At 37.8% G+C, this 18,176-nt stretch overlaps 2 protein-coding genes across 2 annotated transcripts; both read right to left on the bottom strand.

Moving 5' to 3' along the window:
- Positions 1-205: 205 nt before the first annotated feature.
- LOC120346932 (uncharacterized) lies at positions 206-2,459 on the bottom strand. Its single transcript, XM_039416723.2, has 2 exons — positions 1,768-2,459; positions 206-1,253 (listed from the first exon to the last, which is right to left on the bottom strand). The coding sequence occupies exons 1-2, from the start codon at positions 2,394-2,396 to the stop codon at positions 206-208; spliced, it is 1,677 nt and encodes a 558-aa protein (XP_039272657.2). The 5' UTR covers positions 2,397-2,459.
- Positions 2,460-6,513: 4,054 nt separating this feature from the next.
- LOC120331345 (uncharacterized) lies at positions 6,514-11,828 on the bottom strand. The gene is made up of 3 exons (XM_078117612.1): positions 10,541-11,828; positions 8,547-10,510; positions 6,514-8,490 (listed from the first exon to the last, which is right to left on the bottom strand). Exons 1-3 carry the CDS (start codon positions 11,826-11,828, stop codon positions 6,514-6,516), a joined length of 5,229 nt encoding a protein of 1,742 aa, XP_077973738.1.
- Positions 11,829-18,176: the final 6,348 nt, after the last annotated feature.

The raw sequence follows: 18,176 nt of genomic DNA on the forward strand, positions 1-18,176 counted from the left end.
GAAACATGAACCTAATCAACGACAAATACCAATGACTCAAACAAGTTTGCTGCTAAGACACCCAATATATATAATGTATTTTCTTGAGGTATGCATGTTTTACGAAACGATGAACAATATGAACATAATAAATTCGAAAATAATATTCCAATAAAAAGTTCGAGTTAAAGAGAAGTTTTTGCGATGAAATCTTGATTGTTTAAATTTAGTTGTAACTGCTGACACACTGAGATAAAACTGGTCTAGAAGCATTTCGTGAATTAAAAGATGAATTGCTTTGTCTGCGTGAAATTTTTCCCCGAATCTTTTGAAATTGTCTTTGGTATAACAGTCGAACTTGTGATCGGAATTCAGCCTTGCTGTTATAAATGAAAAAATTCCAAAGATTATTAGATGTTAATATAAATCCCGTGACTGCCTCCATTGATATCAAGACCATCGACTGTTTGTGCTTGAAATATCTAGGATCATCAATATCAGTCCCCTCTAGAAGTAATGTACATAGCATGAGCAATAATGAAGGTACAAGACAAAGAGAAAAAACTCCTGTCATTATAGATAATGTTTTCATAAGATTACGGTCATCTAGACACTGGCCGGAACTTGACTTATTCCTCTTGAACAATACCAACGTGCTAATTGTAGTACCCCACATTAATAATAAAGGAAGACATAACGCTACGGAGTAGACAATTAACGCAATTTCTCCTTCAAATAATACGATCCACGAAGCTGTTATTGAATAATCCACTCCTTCGAATATAAATGGCACCAGTCCAAGACAACATCCAGCTATCCAAGTTATAACAACCAATGTTTTGGCCCGATTTATCGCATCATATTTGTTGTATGCGAGAGGACGATATACAACCAACAATCTATCGAAACTTGCCAACGTTAATGTATAGATTGATATAGAAAGAGACATGGTCGTAAAAAACCCAGCCATGTTTAAAAACCAGTATGGCATCGGAAATTCGGACATTTCAGACACTTTCCTTCCCTGCTCGTCTATAGAGTGATATATTTCTTCGGGTTGAAAAAAACTTTGCCTTATGATTATTATGACTGAAGGCATAACAACAAGTCCTGCAAGAAAATCCGATAGAGCTAAAGACATTTTATAAATACGTTGACTGTTGTTATTATCCATGATCTTGGATAAAACAATAACCACAATAGCATTTGCAAGAAGTATTAGAGTACCCATGAGTCCTGCGACGACCATCAATATGTAGAGATTTACTTGGCACCTGTATGAAAAAATAATACATACGTGATTCGATGTCATATTATTTTTAATTTAATTCGAAATGTTTATTCCGTTATAAATGCATTTCTCTTGCTGTGACCAAACCAATTATTTTGGTTTGGTAACAATTGGCAAATCATCGCTATTATTCAACCACTGAATAAAATGAGTGAAGGTTGTTCACGATCTGTCCAAAAACATCCCGTTTATAACACTGAGATAGCGTGAATAATCAATATTGTTCAAGTATTTTCGATTTTCATTCCATAAAAATACAAATTATATTCTTGCTAATAAGTCGTATCCTATCGTGCCATAATGAACGTTTATAGCAAAATTAACATTCTTAAAATCGATTGTTGGTTGCTGCAAAATTAGAAACTATATAGAGTTATAGACCAATGCTAATTTATTTTTATATCCTACTGCTCTTAACTCCTCAGCATGTTTTTAGAGTAAGTTCGTGAAATTTAAACCTTGTCTACGTTGACAAAAAATAACGTTGAAACACTTACATTGATGGCATACATAGAGACAACGACAAGTCTTTTGTTTTCAAATCATCCGATCTGAATGCACACCAGCTGATTTTGCAAAATGGTATACGAACATCTTTTACCTCAACATAATTTAGCTGCATGGAATTATTACCAATTTTCACCAACGATGCTTGCACACACGGCTCCAATGGATATTTTAACAATTTTGTATTGTCTGAGTGCATTGATATATTTGTAAAATTTGAGTCGCCAGTAGCAATCGTCTCTGGAAAGGTAGGGTATTTTAATGATTCTTTTTCAATATAAGCAGCATCTTGAAAATGACTTTTACATTCCTCATAATATTCTCTCGGTTTACAAAAACGTAGATAAAGTTTATTTGTATAATCACTGAAATTATAAGTGTGTGACTTGCATTCTTGTTGAAATTGTGGGCAATTCCACTGATATAGATAGTTTAACCAGACTCCGAGCCGCATGTAGTTGTCGTCCCAATATTCAGCAAAAAAATTGTGATATTTCGTACAACACTTTTCTCGCAATGTATTATTTTGCGCGAAATTTACACTAAGACACTCAGGACTTCTTCGTAAGAACATAGCATGTTCAAATATATCATACGTGCCATTGTACTTCGTCGTCATTTCCCAAGTAACACACGGATACCAATAAGTTATTATAATTATGACTCTCGCAGTAAAAGAGCAAGAAAACATTTTCTGTCGGAAAAAATATACTAGTATTAAAAACACGGAGTTTGCTTTGTTTTAAAACGAGGCGAAATTTGTTAACGGTTACAAATTTGATAGTATACAATATAGTAAGTTGGTACATAGTATAATGTAATTTTGAAACTGTGGGAATCAAAATTTTAATCTAAATGTAACACGACATCTTTGCATTAGCATCAAATTAACGAAGCTGCCTATTTCCTTATTTCAAGAAGATGCTTCTTCATATACATTTAACACTTGATATAAATATATATGCCCTATGAGGGGGACGCGCAACATTTGCTTTGATTTGATTAGGATTTGATGGTAATATGGAATAACTAGACCAAACTAAGCTTTACTTGCGTGTACAACTGCGTAACGATGAGTGTTCTAACTTTCAATTTAGTCTTAATAACGCGTAAAAATAATAACCTGAGCCTACGTTCAACCGTTCGGTGCAGCATATGGGTGATTAACTATAACCAAGAACGTGCTACTACCCTCGAACAAATCTAGACTAATAGAAACTTATATTTCGTGCCGTGAGTAGGCGCAATTTAAATCTGATTCATCTTTAACACACATGAAATTAGTGACCAAATGGATCGACTACATTTGTTAAAAACTTTGCTGTTAATAATTATTTCTACCAACAAACTATCAATCAATTTCATTATCATTAAATCTATTCTGTTTCCCGCACTACGTTGGATGATTTGTAGAACTGATGGATTACGCCTGTAAATCAGTGAATCAATAAGACGCCAAGTGTCTAATTTTATAAACAAGTCAATCACGAGAATGCTAACTTTATGTTCTGACCAGCATGAATTGGCAATAAATAGCAGTTCTCGGCGTATTTATACCCAGTATAAGATTGCATGAACGGCAATCTGATTTTGTGTTCGTATAGAAGTATAAACTGATAAAATTCGAGAAGGTAATTTGACCAGCCAGACAAGCGCTTATAGAATGAGCATGGGGAATACAGACTAGGCTCGATTCTCCAAGGATTTCCCAATAAAAAACCTAATTCAGTATATTTCAATTCCACAAAAAATTCAAATTTCAATAAAAACTTCGACCAAGACAATGCTAATAAAAAGGAGTGTGAGTTGAACATTATTACATCTTAAGACCAAGTATTTTGGAGGCAACTTAACAAAACCAGCTCTCCGAATGACAAAAAAATCACGACATCTTTCAATTCCTCTGCTTTCAGTTTCAAAACTTTGCTGGCTCTACCTAGTGTATCCGATTCCATGACCACAATCCCGTTTTTTGACATTGGGCCATATTCTTTGATATATATAAGAATTTGAGCTGTAGGTTCGATTATACCAAGTATCAAAAGGTTCACACATAGGCTACCTGTTCCTACATCAGACATGAGTCACCACATTTCGCCATACCTTTTTTAATAGTTTTTATTTATGGAGAAATTTTTTCCAATATTATAGTCAATATACACACTCATCATATAGCTGATGTCGGTTTTCAGCGCTGTATTAATAGTTGTGTGATGTGTCTGTATTCTGATAAACTTTATTTAGTTAAACTTATTTAAAACATTGTTACGTATAAAATTTTGGATTTTCCAGAAATGTATACGCAATGATAATGCTACATTTATTGGGATTTTGCTTCGTATGTGATATACTACAAGTAATTGGCCCATATAATGTTCTTGGAAAATAAAAAGGCTAGAATGTTTCATGAATATTTCAAGATCTGAAACTCGTTCCATGTATTGTGTAAAATTTTCGCCATTAAAAATTGTAATATATATTTGCCACGTGCAATCGTCATAGTCTTCATTGTTGAACAAAACAATCGACTTATTCATGGGACGGACTAAAAGTGGGCACAGGAAAATTGGGCACTTTTTATGCATTTCGGAAAAAAGGAGAAGTGGGCATGCTAACTTTTAAAAAGATGCAAGGTGGAATGAGTAAACCTAATAATTAGGTTTAAAACATAGTATAAGAAGGAGTCACACGCGCTCTATCACCACATATGTTAGATACGTATTTGGACACTCGGCAAGAAGAAGAAAATTTGAATTATCACCTATAAAAAACCATGAAATAAAAATATATTAGTGCGTGCGACTCCTTTTAACACCACATTTTAAACTTCATTAGTGGTCTTACTCGTTACACTTGCATGTTCATTAAAAATTATTACACCTAATAACAAATCGACTGTGCCTACCGGTATCAATTTACCATTCCTAAATAAAACTACTAGACCCAATTGTAGTCACCGTATTTTCACCTAGGCCCTAGGGCGACTCATATGACTAATAATTTTTATTTCATGGTCTTTTATTATTGATAATTCCCATTCTTTTTTTAAAGTGTCCAGCACTCTAGCATATGTGGTGATCCACCGCGCCCGACTCCTTGTAATATTACATTTCAAACCTCATTATTGGATTTATTCGTTGCGCCTTGCATGTTCAACATTGAATTTGACTATATTTAACTAATTCATTATTTTTAAAAGCTATTTTCCCGTTTTTCGAAGTGCCTGTGTAACAGCCGTTCTTTGTGACCTGGACGACACCGACTGCACACTAGATATTTATTAACAGTTCAATAACGCGGTCTTTCAAGCCCCAAGTTTGTATCCTCAATCCAGAAAATCACACAACTCGAAGTATACAGTTGACACGGTTATCTTAATACAAACGTAAAAACAAATCAATACAAAATACTTGCAATAAATAAATAATCATACACAATTCGGCCTTTAGAAAGCCTACTCAAATTTATGGACATAATTATCAAACATAGTTAATTATTAAGTCGAACCAAATTACTATTGAATAACTTGCAGTCTTCAAATCAGAAAGAGTTACAAATTATAACATACCGAATTTGTCTGCTATTCCAGGCTTAAATTATCATAAGTTGAACATGAAATCATTCGTCAATGAAATCCGAACAAATCAATTAAACAAACTATAACTGTAAAATCAATCACAAAAGGCCATTTAATGCTCACAAAATATCCCTAAATTAGGTCTATGTGGGCAGCCATAATCTACATTATTTAATCGTCCTACAGTCAAAACAGAAAGCCAAGGTCGCTGAACAATTTTAACTTATTTACAAATTACAACGAAATGAGCGCCATTCTCCTATAAAAGTAAAGCGCTATTTAAAGCATATTACCGAAACTATCCATGTCTAAGCGAGACATGTCTGGGCAAGCAATTGCCACGAAGACTCTTTCAATTGTTTCGTAACAAAGTGTGTGGAAGCACACTGTCAATCAAGGGAAATTACGGCGTCAACAATAACAAATAAATTACTACACAAGTTAAACGGACGCAATGTTTAAGTCAATACAAAAATCAAGTGAATGCGATTCTCGATGTAACATTCCCCCAGCCAGATGTTGGAACCCAGTGAAAACATCTTACTCACAAATTTCTTACATCGAGGATATCACACACTTGAAAACATTTTACTCATTAGCTCTATGAATCAAGCACAACTTTGCAATTGGCCTTCTCAATAAACCCCTGGATGTCTTCACAGTAACTTGACGCACAGCTCCAAGTTTAGCAGGTGTAGTTTCCATAACACGTCCAGTCTGCCACTTCCCTCTGGGTATAGTATTGTCTACAAGTAGCACAATATCACCAACTTCCATATTACGTTCCTTCGAAGTCCATTTCTGTCGTGTTTGAAGTGTGGGTAAGTATTCTTTGGTCCACCTGATCAGCTAAATACTGAATTTGTCTCCATCTTCTTCGAGTGTAACAATCCTTCTTGTCGAATAAGCCAGGAGGTAAATTACTTGAAGGATTCAGTAACAGCAAGTGATTTGGAGTCAGTGGCTCATCATCCTTCGGATCAAAACTTATTGGAGTGATGGGTCTGGAATTCAACTGTGATTCCACTTCACAAAAAATAGTAGCCAAAGCTTCATCTGACATCAACTGATCGTGTAAGAGAGCAACCAAAATCTTTCGAACTGATCGAATTAATCTTTCGTAACACCCTCCAAAATTAGAAGCAGTAGGTGGATTGAATTAAAATTTAATATTCTCCTGACGCAAAAATTGTCCAACTTTGCTTGAATTCCAAACTTCTATTTCTTTACGTAGGATTTTATTTGCTGCAACGAAGTTACTACCGTTGTCACAGATGAACTTTAATGGTCTACTTCTACGTGCGATAAATCTTCTTAACGCATTTATGAATGAATCTGCATCCATCGAGTATGCAACTTCCAAGTGTACGGCACGAGTTGTCATGCATGTAAATATACAGCCCCACCTCTTGACAGTACTTCGTCCTTGCTTTACAAGAAAATGTCCGAAGTAGTCCACTCCAACATAGGTAAATGGTCTTTTACCTGGTGTGACTCTTTCTTTCGGAAGATCTGCCATAATCTGTTTACTCACAGGTGAACTTCTTCTTCGACAAAACATGCATTTTCTGATAACAGATTTCACCATAGCGCCTCCTTTAACGATCCAAAATCGTTGTCTCAGAGAAGTCCATGTACTCCCCATACCAGAATGATGTGTAGATACATGATGTTCTCTTATAATCATCTCAGTTACATGATGTTTATGTGGAAGTATAATCGGATGTTTAACATCGAAATCAACCGGTGCATTTCTCAATCTCCCACCAACTCTGATGAAGCCATCTTTCACAATCGGATTGTGTTTATGCAGAAAATTTGCAATCTTCAATCTCTTCAGTACTTGTTTCCCAGTTGTACTTCTATGATTGTCGTTCAGCAAGGCATCAATAACTTCGCCAAATTCTTGTCTCTGTATGTATTTCAAAATGTCGTCTCCAGCAACTCGCAATTCTTCAACTTCAAGTTTCTCATTGCACTTATATTTCTTCTTCTTCTTATGAAGGTATTCTTTGAATCGAATCATCCATGCACTTGCCTTTTTCAATTTATACCATGTTGAGAAATATGAAATGAATTTATCCATTGGCTTCAAAGCAAACTCAGAAACATAATTTGCAACAACTCGTGGCTTGCATCTTACAAATTCATCAGGAAGCTCAGGTAACTGTACTGGCGGTTTAGGCCAATATTCCTCTTGCTCTTGGAGAAATGATGGTCCCTTCAGCCATCGTTCACTCATCAACGATTGTACCGACAACCCTCTGGATGCATCGTCTGCCGGATTCAAATCTGTAGGTACATATCTCCACTGCAAAGCATTCGATCCCTCTTCAATCTTTGCAAGTCGATTTGCCACAAATGTTGGAAATCTTCGTGATGTATTATTAATACTCAAAAGCACGGAAGTTGAGTCTGTCCAAAACATCGACTCTATTTCTTCGAAGTCCAATTCACGTCTCAGGAATAAATCTAATTTGACTGCAAGAGCGGCAGCAGTCAACTCCAGTCGTGGTATTGAAACAATTTTGATGGGTGCAAGTCGAGCTTTTCCTAAAAGAAACGCAACATGAATCTTCCCATCTTCATTGATTAGTCGCAAATACGATACAGTCCCATAGGCAGCTGCAGAGCCATCTGCAAAATGGTGTATTTGACGAGTCACAATATTGCCAAAACCAGAAGGCGCAAAACATCTTTGCATGAATATATTCTCAAGTCCAGGAATATCTTCGAGCCATCTGTTCCACAATAAATTTTCACTATTCGATATTTCATCGTCCCATCCATAATTATTTCGACATAACTGCTGCATCAATATCCTTGCTTTAAGTATTACAGGTGCCACTATTCCCATCGGGTCAAATATCGAACTGAGTACAGACAAAATCCCTCGTTTTGTTGCGGGTTTTGATTTCACATTAACATCAAATCCAAAACAATCTTCTTGGATATTCCACTTTATTCCGAGTACTCGATCGATCTTTTCAGGTTCTAAATTTACACTTGACGCAGAGTCTGCTCTGTCTTTAGCAGGGATCTCAGACAGAACTTCAGGATTGGAACTTTTCCACTTTGCTAGATGAAATCCTTTTTTCTCCAGCAATTTATTCGTTTCTCGAACAATATGAATTCCCTGGTTTACAGTAGATGAGCCATTCAGGTAATCATCAACTTAAAATTTCGCTCAACTCCTTTGACAACTTTTTCGTCAAATTCATCTTGGTGATCTTGAGCCGTCTTTTTCAAACTCCAATTAGCACAAAATGGAGATGAGACGCTACCAAATATGTGCCTGACCATAAAATATTCTGATGGATCTTGTGACAAATCACCTCCAGGCCACCACATAAATCGCAATACATTCCAATCCTTTGGGTGCACTTTCACCTGATGGAACATTGCTTCGATGTCAGCCACAATAGCTATTTCTGGTTGTCTAAAGCGGAGAAGTGTTCCAAGTAGAGAATTTGCCGAATACGGGCCTCTCAATAGTTGGTCATTCAAGGAAGTATTCATACAACGTGATGCAGCGTCGAAGACAACGCGTACCTTGCCTGGCTTTTGTTCAGAAAACACAGGGTGATGAGGCAAGTACCAAACTGCACCTTTACGGCCAACTTTATATTCATTCGGGATACGTTTTGCAAATCCAAGACTAATATATTTCTCCATAGTATCACAGTACTTCTTTTTCAAAACAGGATCACTCTTCAATTTTCGTTCAATGTACTTTAAGCGTTTCATCGCAACACTTCGGTTGTCTGGCAAATCAGGACATTCTGGCTTCCATGGCAATGGTAACTGATAATGTCCGTCCACGATCTCAACTGAATCTTCCATCAATTGCAATGCGTATTTGTCTTCCTTAGACGTTGATGGAATAGGCGACAGTGAAACATTTTTAAAATCACTTTCCCACAAACATTTGATTTGCTGGCTCAGCAAGTCTTCCTCTTGCACTTGAACGCAACGAATGTGAACATCACTGTTTCTCTCGTGAGATAAAGCTGGTCCAACCAATGACCATCCTAAAATGGATTTCTTTGCCGAAGGTTCATTGTGTTTCCCTCGTCTCTCATCTATTGTCCAAAACACTTTAGGGACATTTACCCCAATCATCAACATCACGTCTTTACACGGCAGAGTAGGAATCTTCAATCCCTTCAAATGTGCATAACTTTGTACATCAAATTGTGCTTCATTAGCTTTAACAGGCAGTCTATCAACAGTTAGCACATGAGATAAATCAACACTTTCTCTACCATCAAGTGATTTTACAGTAAAATCAACCGCATAGCCATCTTGTGATGTTGGTACCGCATTCACAGTTGTCAACGAAAACTGCGTTTTCTTGCCCCTCAACTTCAATAGATCAAGGAGTCGCTTATCACACAAGCAGGCAGTAGAACCTTTATCTAGAAATGCATATGTTTCTATTTCTCTCCTGTTGGCGCAGATCTTGACAGGGACAATATTCAAAAAACATCCTGCTGAGCTTTTTGAAGTCGCATATGCTTCAACTTTTGACTCATGCGTACCAGCAGCATTTTCTGTCTGGGTACATGTCTCTTTTTCTCTTCTGTGCAATAACGTATTATGTTTCAATCTACACCCGTCAACAGTACAAGCAGGTGGTTTACGACAATTTCTCGACATATGACCATAGACAAAACAATTATCGCACAATCCTGCCTTTCTAACAATCTTCAAGCGGTCACCGTGTGACTTCTGCAGGAATTTGTAACAGTTTACAAGTTTGTGTGACGTCTTCAAACAGTCAGGACAGACATCTCTTCCCTTTTCAATATGTTTTGCACTGGTAACACTGCTGTCAACAGCTGAAGTCACAGCAGTAGAATGAACGTGAATCTTTCGCCTATTCGATGATTGAAATCGTAAACGATATTGCTGTTCTTGCTCCCTTCGAGCTCTCAAGGCTTTCCCATAAGGCGTATTTGCAGCCGCAGCCTTTTTCTTCATAAATCGAACAAGATCTTTAAATCTCACTTCTCTATCTTGTCCATCTAATTCTGCCACTGATTCTTCCCAGTTGTTCTGCAACTTGAGAGGAAGTCGTAATACGATGGACAAAATAGTATCAAAATTATCCAAATCCCCAAAATATTTCAAATGAGTCAAAGTGACTAAACATTCTTCTAATGTTTGAGAAAGACGTTACAAACCTTCGTTATCTCCAGGTTTCAACCATGGTCCTTTAGTCAACTTGTCTGAATATTTTCTAGCCACAAGCATTGGTCGACCGTATGTCTTTCTGAGCAAATCACATGCCTCTTTATAACCTTCATCGGGTGGCAACATTGTACAGTGCATAATCAGTTCCCTCGCATCACCTTCACAGTATTGTACCAAATATGACAACTTTGTACTTGTATCATGTACTCTTCTATCAATATTTAGGTTGAAGTTAGTGATAAACCGGACATATTCAGTCTCTATTCCACTAAAATGCAATAATTCAGGTCGAGGCCTATCAATTCCGTCTTGCAGCATAGATGCCATATTGCCCAATAAACTTTCCACATTCGGTGACGATTGATCATGCGTGTTTCTTTGTTGTGGGATGTGTGGTTCTGTGTACGGAGGTCGGTTCACTGATTCATACTGATCAGGAATATTCACATTCACAGCATCTCGCACATTATCAGTAGAAGCAGGTCTTCTAACATTTAGTACAGGATTTTCCATTCTGACTCGAGATTGTGACAACAAATCTGATGCTGGCAATTTAGGTCTCACATCAGGAGGCTTTAATACTGGAACCACTATTTCATTCGACTCTTGGATTTGATTAGGTGAATGTGAACGAGACATATTTCCATATAATGACATACCTTCGCCTCCCTGAGAAGCATTTTCCCATACATCGGCTGCTATACAGGCTGATTCATATGCATGCTGCAATTCCAAACGCTTTGTTCCACTTTGAGCATCTTCTTCAATTTGTATAGCTCTTATTTCAGCATCGCGTTTCAGCTTTTGTGCTTCTTGCTCTAGTCTTTCGGCTTCAAGTTGGGCATCTAATTTCATTTTCTCCGCTGCCATTTTTGCATCATCTTCTCGCTTTTTTGCGGCATCCTTTTCTACTTGCTGCCAAATACTAGCATGAGCAAGTTCTCTGATGGCAATGGCTTCTGTACGTTTAGTACTCGAACTTGAACTGGCACACGAACGACGGGAACTTTTCCCAGAAATTATAGAACGTGCTTTAGGGCTATTTGTCGACGATTTATGACCATCAGCGTCACTCTTTTTGAACCAATCACGTAAGTGCACATTAAATTCTTGAAACTCGCGCAGTTCACACTGGAAAAATTCGCTGACATTTCTCCGATCATCTTCAGAACGTAAAGTACTCACATGAATTTCATGAGCATTTGAATATTCGGTGAACCGTTTGTCAATGTCAGCACTTTTCAATTTCAACAAATCTCGATTTTTGTAGTCTGACATAAGTCTCTCAGCATCTTGATATAATTCCTTCATACGAGCACGTAACTCTTCTAAATTTGATTTCGAAACAGATTGTGCATCCATAATGTACAATTACAGTGCTCATCAAACAAGCAACCCAAAAGTTTAAATGTTCAACAGTAGGATGATTTCTTCCAATTTAACGTTATACCGAACTCCTGCCGGCATTCGACGATACTTTATTTATGCAAAATCCGATGACTTTATTTGCATAAATTCTATAACTTTATTTGCGGAAATTCGATAACTTTAATGTAACAGCCGTTCTTTGTGACCTGGACGACACCGACTGCACACTAGATATTTATTAACAGTTCAATAACGCGGTCTTTCAAGCCCCAAGTTTGTATCCTCAATCCAGAAAATCACACAACTCGAAGTATACAGTTGACACGGTTATCTTAATACAAACGTAAAAACAAATCAATACAAAATACTTGCAATAAATAAATAATCATACACAATTCGGCCTTTAGAAAGCCTACTCAAATTTATGGACATAATTATCAAACATAGTTAATTATTAAGTCGAACCAAATTACTATTGAATAACTTGCAGTTTTCAAATCAGAAAGAGTTACAAATTATAACATACCGAATTTGTCTGCTATTCCAGGCTTAAATTATCATAAGTTGAACATGAAATCATTCGTCAATGAAATCCGAACAAATCAATTAAACAAACTATAACTGTAAAATCAATCACAAAAGGCCATTTAATGCTCACAAAATATCCCTAAATTAGGTCTATGTGGGCAGCCATAATCTACATTATTTAATCGTCCTACAGTCAAAACAGAAAGCCAAGGTCGCTGAACAATTTTAACTTATTTACAAATTACAACAAAATGAGCGCCATTCTCCTATAAAAGTAAAGCGCTATTTAAAGCATATTACCGAAACTATCCTTGTCTAAGCGAGACATGTCTGGGCAAGCAATTGCCACGAAGACTCTTTCAATTGTTTCGTAACAAAGTGTGTGGAAGCACACTGTCAATCAAGGGAAATTACGGCGTCAACAATAACAAATAAATTACTACACAAGTTAAACGGACGCAATGTTTAAGTCAATACAAAAATCAAGTGAATGCGATTCTCGATGTAACACCTGAGCCCTGAATAAGTTTAAGAGCCCGACTTTCGAGTCTTCCTTCTCTCTAATATTCTGTGTGTATTTTCAGTAAAATGAAAAAAAATAAGTTCTTGCTTGAATTATGAATTTGATCTCACTACGTTATTCAATTTTGCTACCGGTAGAAGGAATCTGAAACTTTTTGCAATGTTGACGATTTTCATTCAATGCTTCCATTCACAGTTATGTACTTGAAGTATATATATCAAATTTGGCCGTTGCAATTATATCAAAACTTTCCGGTCTTAACTCCGTGGAAACTTTATCTAAGCCGAATGGGGAAGAAGGGGTTTGAGCATGATTTACGGAAAGATCTCTTTTGCGATGTACATAAGTACAGTGGACTTGATCATCACCTCTCAGCCCCACCAATAGAGGTCGTCCTAATTACTTTAATGTCCATGGGTGGGTGGGCCAAACGAAATCTCCGTAAACCTTTACGAATGTAGCCATCCTCATGTCCAAACTGTATCGTAAATTGAAAAATAATATTGATAATAAAAAAATAATGCACTATATAGAAGCACAAGTATTTATGCCAAGCGGAGGAGAAGGACACTGTAGTGGTGGTCACGATTTGCCAACTCTTAAACGGTGTCCACTTGGATCACAGTGTGCCACAGATGTTCATACTAAAAATTAACTTGTGGACGCGGTCTTTTTCTTATTATGCTCGGACTAGACGGCACCTTCAGGAACGAATATTACAGCCTATGTTCTCCAAATCCCCATAAACAACAGTCTACTTGACTAGATAGAATCAAATGTATTATAACTTAAAAAACGTGTAATAATCGCTCATAGATTGCAAAATCAGGTCGAACCCAATAACAATCGCCAAACAGTTAGTGAGGTACGAAAGAGCCAGTAATTAATTTTAGCAGTGGCGGCGCGTCAATAGGGCCAACCGGGGCAATGCCTCGGTTGTTTTTTCGGTATAATAAAAAATATTCGAACAATACCTCAATATCGGTTGCACAGACTGTCTACACTATCCATATTCTCCCGACATGGTTCATTTTTCGCTCGCAAAGCCTTCGCCGAACGTCGACGGGGCGACGCCGATTTTGCCCCGGTTGCTCATTGTATATCGTATTCTCTCTTTTATCTTCGCCGCGTTTGTCTCGTTTGTTTTCTGTTTCTTTTACTAAATCATCGGGCCGATCGGGGCTAGCCCCGAAATTATGACGACACAATGCCGACGTTTCTTACAACAACGTGTTGACATATTCACGCATTCCTTCTCATTCGTTGGTTGCTTGAAGAGTTGATAGTTTCCTCGCCTTCGTTTTTGTCGCTTGTTTCACTATTGGAATCAGTTAGAGACTTTTAGTCCATTTGCTTTCGATTTTCCACATTCCTTTTGAGCTCCTCACTTCTTTCCGGCCTCGCATTTCTTAGCCTTAGACCTCATAATGAATAAGGTTGATGCACTACTTCGCACTCCGTTTTCGCAGCTGCCGCTGGAACAAAAATTAGAGGTACAACGTCTTGGGCCCTATCAACCAAAAAATTGTTCACTGGAACAATCCCATGACGGAGGAAAGCGTCGGCGTACATTCTGCGCAGAAACCTGGTATAAAAAACACGTATGGTTGTGTTACAGCGAGGACAAAAATGCTCTTCTAATAGAGGGGTATTTTGGATATGGTGGAATACACCGCATCCCTAGATACAGTATTGAGAGATCATCTTGATGCCGCAACTGTTTCGAAAGGGACATCTAAGGATATCCAAAATGATTTGCTCGACTCAATGTATAAAATTTATTTACAACATTTGGCTCTGGAAATTGAGAATTGCCAGTTCCTTTCGATTCAGTCTGACGAGACAACTGACATCACGTGCGTTTCCCAACTGGCTGTGATTTTTCAGTTTGTGAAAAATGGTAAACCTACCGAGAGATTTCACAGCTTTGTACCAATCGTTGATCGCACGGCTTGCGGGATATCGGCTGTACTGAAAGAAGTGTTACAGCCTTACAACGCGAAGTCAAAATTGATAGCTCAAACTTATGACGGCGCGGCAGTCATGAGTGGGTCGAAACATGGTGTTCAAGTTTATATAAAAGAAGATTTTCCTCATGCGCATTTTTTACATTGTTATGCACACCAATTTAACCTCGTTATTAAAAATATGTGTCTTGATACCCCTCTCGTCCGTATATTTTTTGCAAATGTTTCGGGGTTTTCTTCATTTTTTTCCGTTTCGCCGAAGCGCTCTGACCTCCTTCGCCAGATATGTAGCCGCCGTCTCCCAACTTGTGCACCAACACGTTGGAACTTCCAATCACGCGTGGTGCAGGGCGTGTCCGAAATTAGGTCTGAGCTCATTGAGTGTTTCAATGGCATTCAGAACACTCCGGTTTGGGACGAACGCTCTGTGAGGGAGGCGGCAGGTCTAAAGCGTCTGCTAGAAGATGGTAAGTTTTCATTTTTTCTCGCTTTTTTCTCCACAATATTCTATCACGTGGATGTATTATACGGCGCATTGCAGTCAAGGCTAATGGATGGAGCGTCTGTGCAGTCGTGTATTTCAGACTTCTGCGATGCTGTATCTCGTATCCGGGAAACAATAAAATACGACGACACATGGAGTGCTTCTTTACGCCGCGGGCAAACAACGCAGCGTTTGATTTTGTCTGCAAAGGAATGCTGTGACATTCTGGTGAATCAAATAGGCGATCGTCTGCGCACTGAACACCTTGCCGCGTTCTCTTTGATGAACCCCAAAAATTTTTCAAAATTTGCACGTCAATTTCCCATCCATTTGTTGGCTACTGTCTCCAAATTTTACCCCATGATAAACGTGGGTAAATTGGAAAATGAATTGCGATGTATATACACCAATCAAACTTTTTTGAACATCACATCAAATTGCGCGCTCTATGGGTTCCTCGTAGATAACACTCTAGTAACTACCTTTGCGGCGTCTGCAAAATTTCTGGACATCATTTTGACGACGCCTATTTCTTCCGCCGACGCAGAGCGAACATTCAGCACGCTGAAGCGTATTAAAACGTATCTCAGAAACACAATGAAGCAAGATAGATTAAATTCCTTGGCTGTTTTATCCATTCACAGAGACGTTATTTCTGGGATGCATGACTTTAATCAGCGCGTTATTGAGCATTTTGCTTCCAAGAAACCGCGGCGTGTTGCATATATGTTCAAGCAATAGAAATCTAGCAGCATATATATCTATGAGTGAGCGACGCATGTCCTCATCTTTGCATTAACTTACCTTTTTTCATAGTAACGTTTTAAACCTTATTTTAGGTTTTGTCTGCTTTCCCGAAGTTTCTGTTAATATTTCATTGTATTTATCTGGGTAAATATTGCCTTTCCTTTTGAAAGAGGTTTCAAAATAAACTATGTCTATATTTATTAATCCCTTGACTTGGACCGGTTTTAAAGACACTTTCTTAAAAATTGTCCCTTTTGCCGATTGGTTGTTACCGATGGAATGGTTTTTATACTCATAAAATGATGGGAGAACTTACAGCGCTCATCCTGTCCCCGTAGATGGGGGTGACTTGGTCCCGCAGTAGCTTGCCCCGGTTGTCAAAATGACCACGCGCCGCCACTGAATTTTAGTGTCATTCAAGTATGAACAAATGCAGTACCAATAGATTAGATTTCTAAACAGTAAGAATACAGATAATTGTTACACCTAAAGGAACACGAGATAGAGGCGAGACGCTACACTTGCATATGCATCATATATGTTGCATTCGTATCCTGACTGGCAGTAGGTGAGCGCAAAACGGGCTACGCAAATCGCAGACCCCGGTACCGCCAACACGCGGTCCAGTTTTACACACGTCAACGAAGGCATATCAAACGACAACAATGCAGAGCTCAGAGGTGCAATGGTCACGATTGAGTGCGCTGAAGAGTTTTTCATTGAAAGATTTATCAGAACAATCTTGCCCAGCGCAGTTCTGCAGACATTATGTAAAAGCGAGATGCTATGATTCAGTAACACGCAACGACGTTGAAGTCAGGCAGGACAGGTAAAAACTATTTAAAAGAGTTGGAAATTTTTAACTGTCACGTGTTGTAGTCACCCATAGGCTTCTGTTCAATCTCAAAATCAAAACGTCGAAGAAAATTGGCGAAAATTCAATGTACATTTATTTAGCAAACTTTTGTATGTATGCATGGTTACATTATATATGAGATTACAATTAGAAAAAATTCAATATGGATCACACAAGTCGAATTCAATTTTGTCGTACATACCTGATAGCAATTTCGGTGATGATTTCGTTTACAGGCCGTTATGATTTCGTTGTTTGGAACAAAACTAAAAGTGTCATACATCTAAATAGCATTGTGTGTGCCATGGACGGAGCGCGCCAATCGCAATATCACACTGAGAATAAAAAGATGTTAAACGTCACGGATATCCAATTTCAATTCTCGTCTTAACATAAGGTATCAGTTGCTGATTTGAGCAAAGTTAAATAGGTTAGTGAATAATAATTTGTTTCAGCGAACCAGCGCAACAGGCCATTATCTCCTATAGACCAATGACATTAAACAACATGATAGGCAACTCTGACGTCACTCCATAAGAATACATGCGAAAGATTGTATTTCATGATACGCTCCAATGCACATATTTCTCGTCGCGTTTCGCGACCGTTTCCCGCTCGCTTTTGCTACTCGGCGTCTTTTTTACGTGTAGTACCTGCCTTTTTGCGCCTGTGACGAAAGAAAATAATCTCTATATCTAAGAAGTTTTGCTCACTTGGAAAGCTGGAATGGCAGACAAGTTGTAAAGAGCAATTTTGAATATTATAGACGTTTTTTTTTTATCAGAGAAGATTACAAACGCGATAGCGGAAAGATTTGTGTGGAACATTTTGCAGATAATGACAAAGTTCAAAGTTAGTAATTTTGATGTTTGCGCTTAAACATTGAAATTTCATTTAAAGAGGGTGACATACAAAACAGCAAAACTGTTTTTACTTCTCTTAACGGTGCTGTGATACAATTCCATAATACAAAGTTTGCACCTATCGAACATGCTTTTGTAGGTGAATTTATTAGACATATTACATATCCAGTTAATCGTAGGTAACATTGCTGGTACATAATGCATTGTAGATAGCTCACTAATTAATATTATCTTCTATGCAGGAGGTTGCAGGGTCTAATTCAACTTGCAGGCTTACCGATCACCTGACG

This window comes from Styela clava, chromosome 11, assembly GCF_964204865.1.
Source record: "Styela clava chromosome 11, kaStyClav1.hap1.2, whole genome shotgun sequence".
Classification (NCBI taxonomy): Eukaryota; Metazoa; Chordata; class Ascidiacea; order Stolidobranchia; family Styelidae; genus Styela; species Styela clava.

Bases quoted from the DNA above. Each gene is read 5' to 3' on its own strand.
- LOC120346932 (XM_039416723.2), bottom strand. From the start codon at position 2,396: ATGACGACGAAGTACAATGGCACGTATGATATATTTGAACATGCTATG. The intron at 1,254-1,767 runs GTAAGTGTTTCA...TTTTTCATACAG, and splicing joins TCTCTATGTATGCCATCAAT to GTGCCAAGTAAATCTCTACA.
- LOC120331345 (XM_078117612.1), bottom strand. From the start codon at position 11,828: ATGTCAGACTACAAAAATCGAGATTTGTTGAAATTGAAAAGTGCTGAC. The intron at 10,511-10,540 runs GTTTGTAACGTC...AAACATTAGAAG, and splicing joins GAAACCTGGAGATAACGAAG to AATGTTTAGTCACTTTGACT. The intron at 8,491-8,546 runs GTTGAGCGAAAT...ACTGTAAACCAG, and splicing joins ACGAAAAAGTTGTCAAAGGA to GGAATTCATATTGTTCGAGA.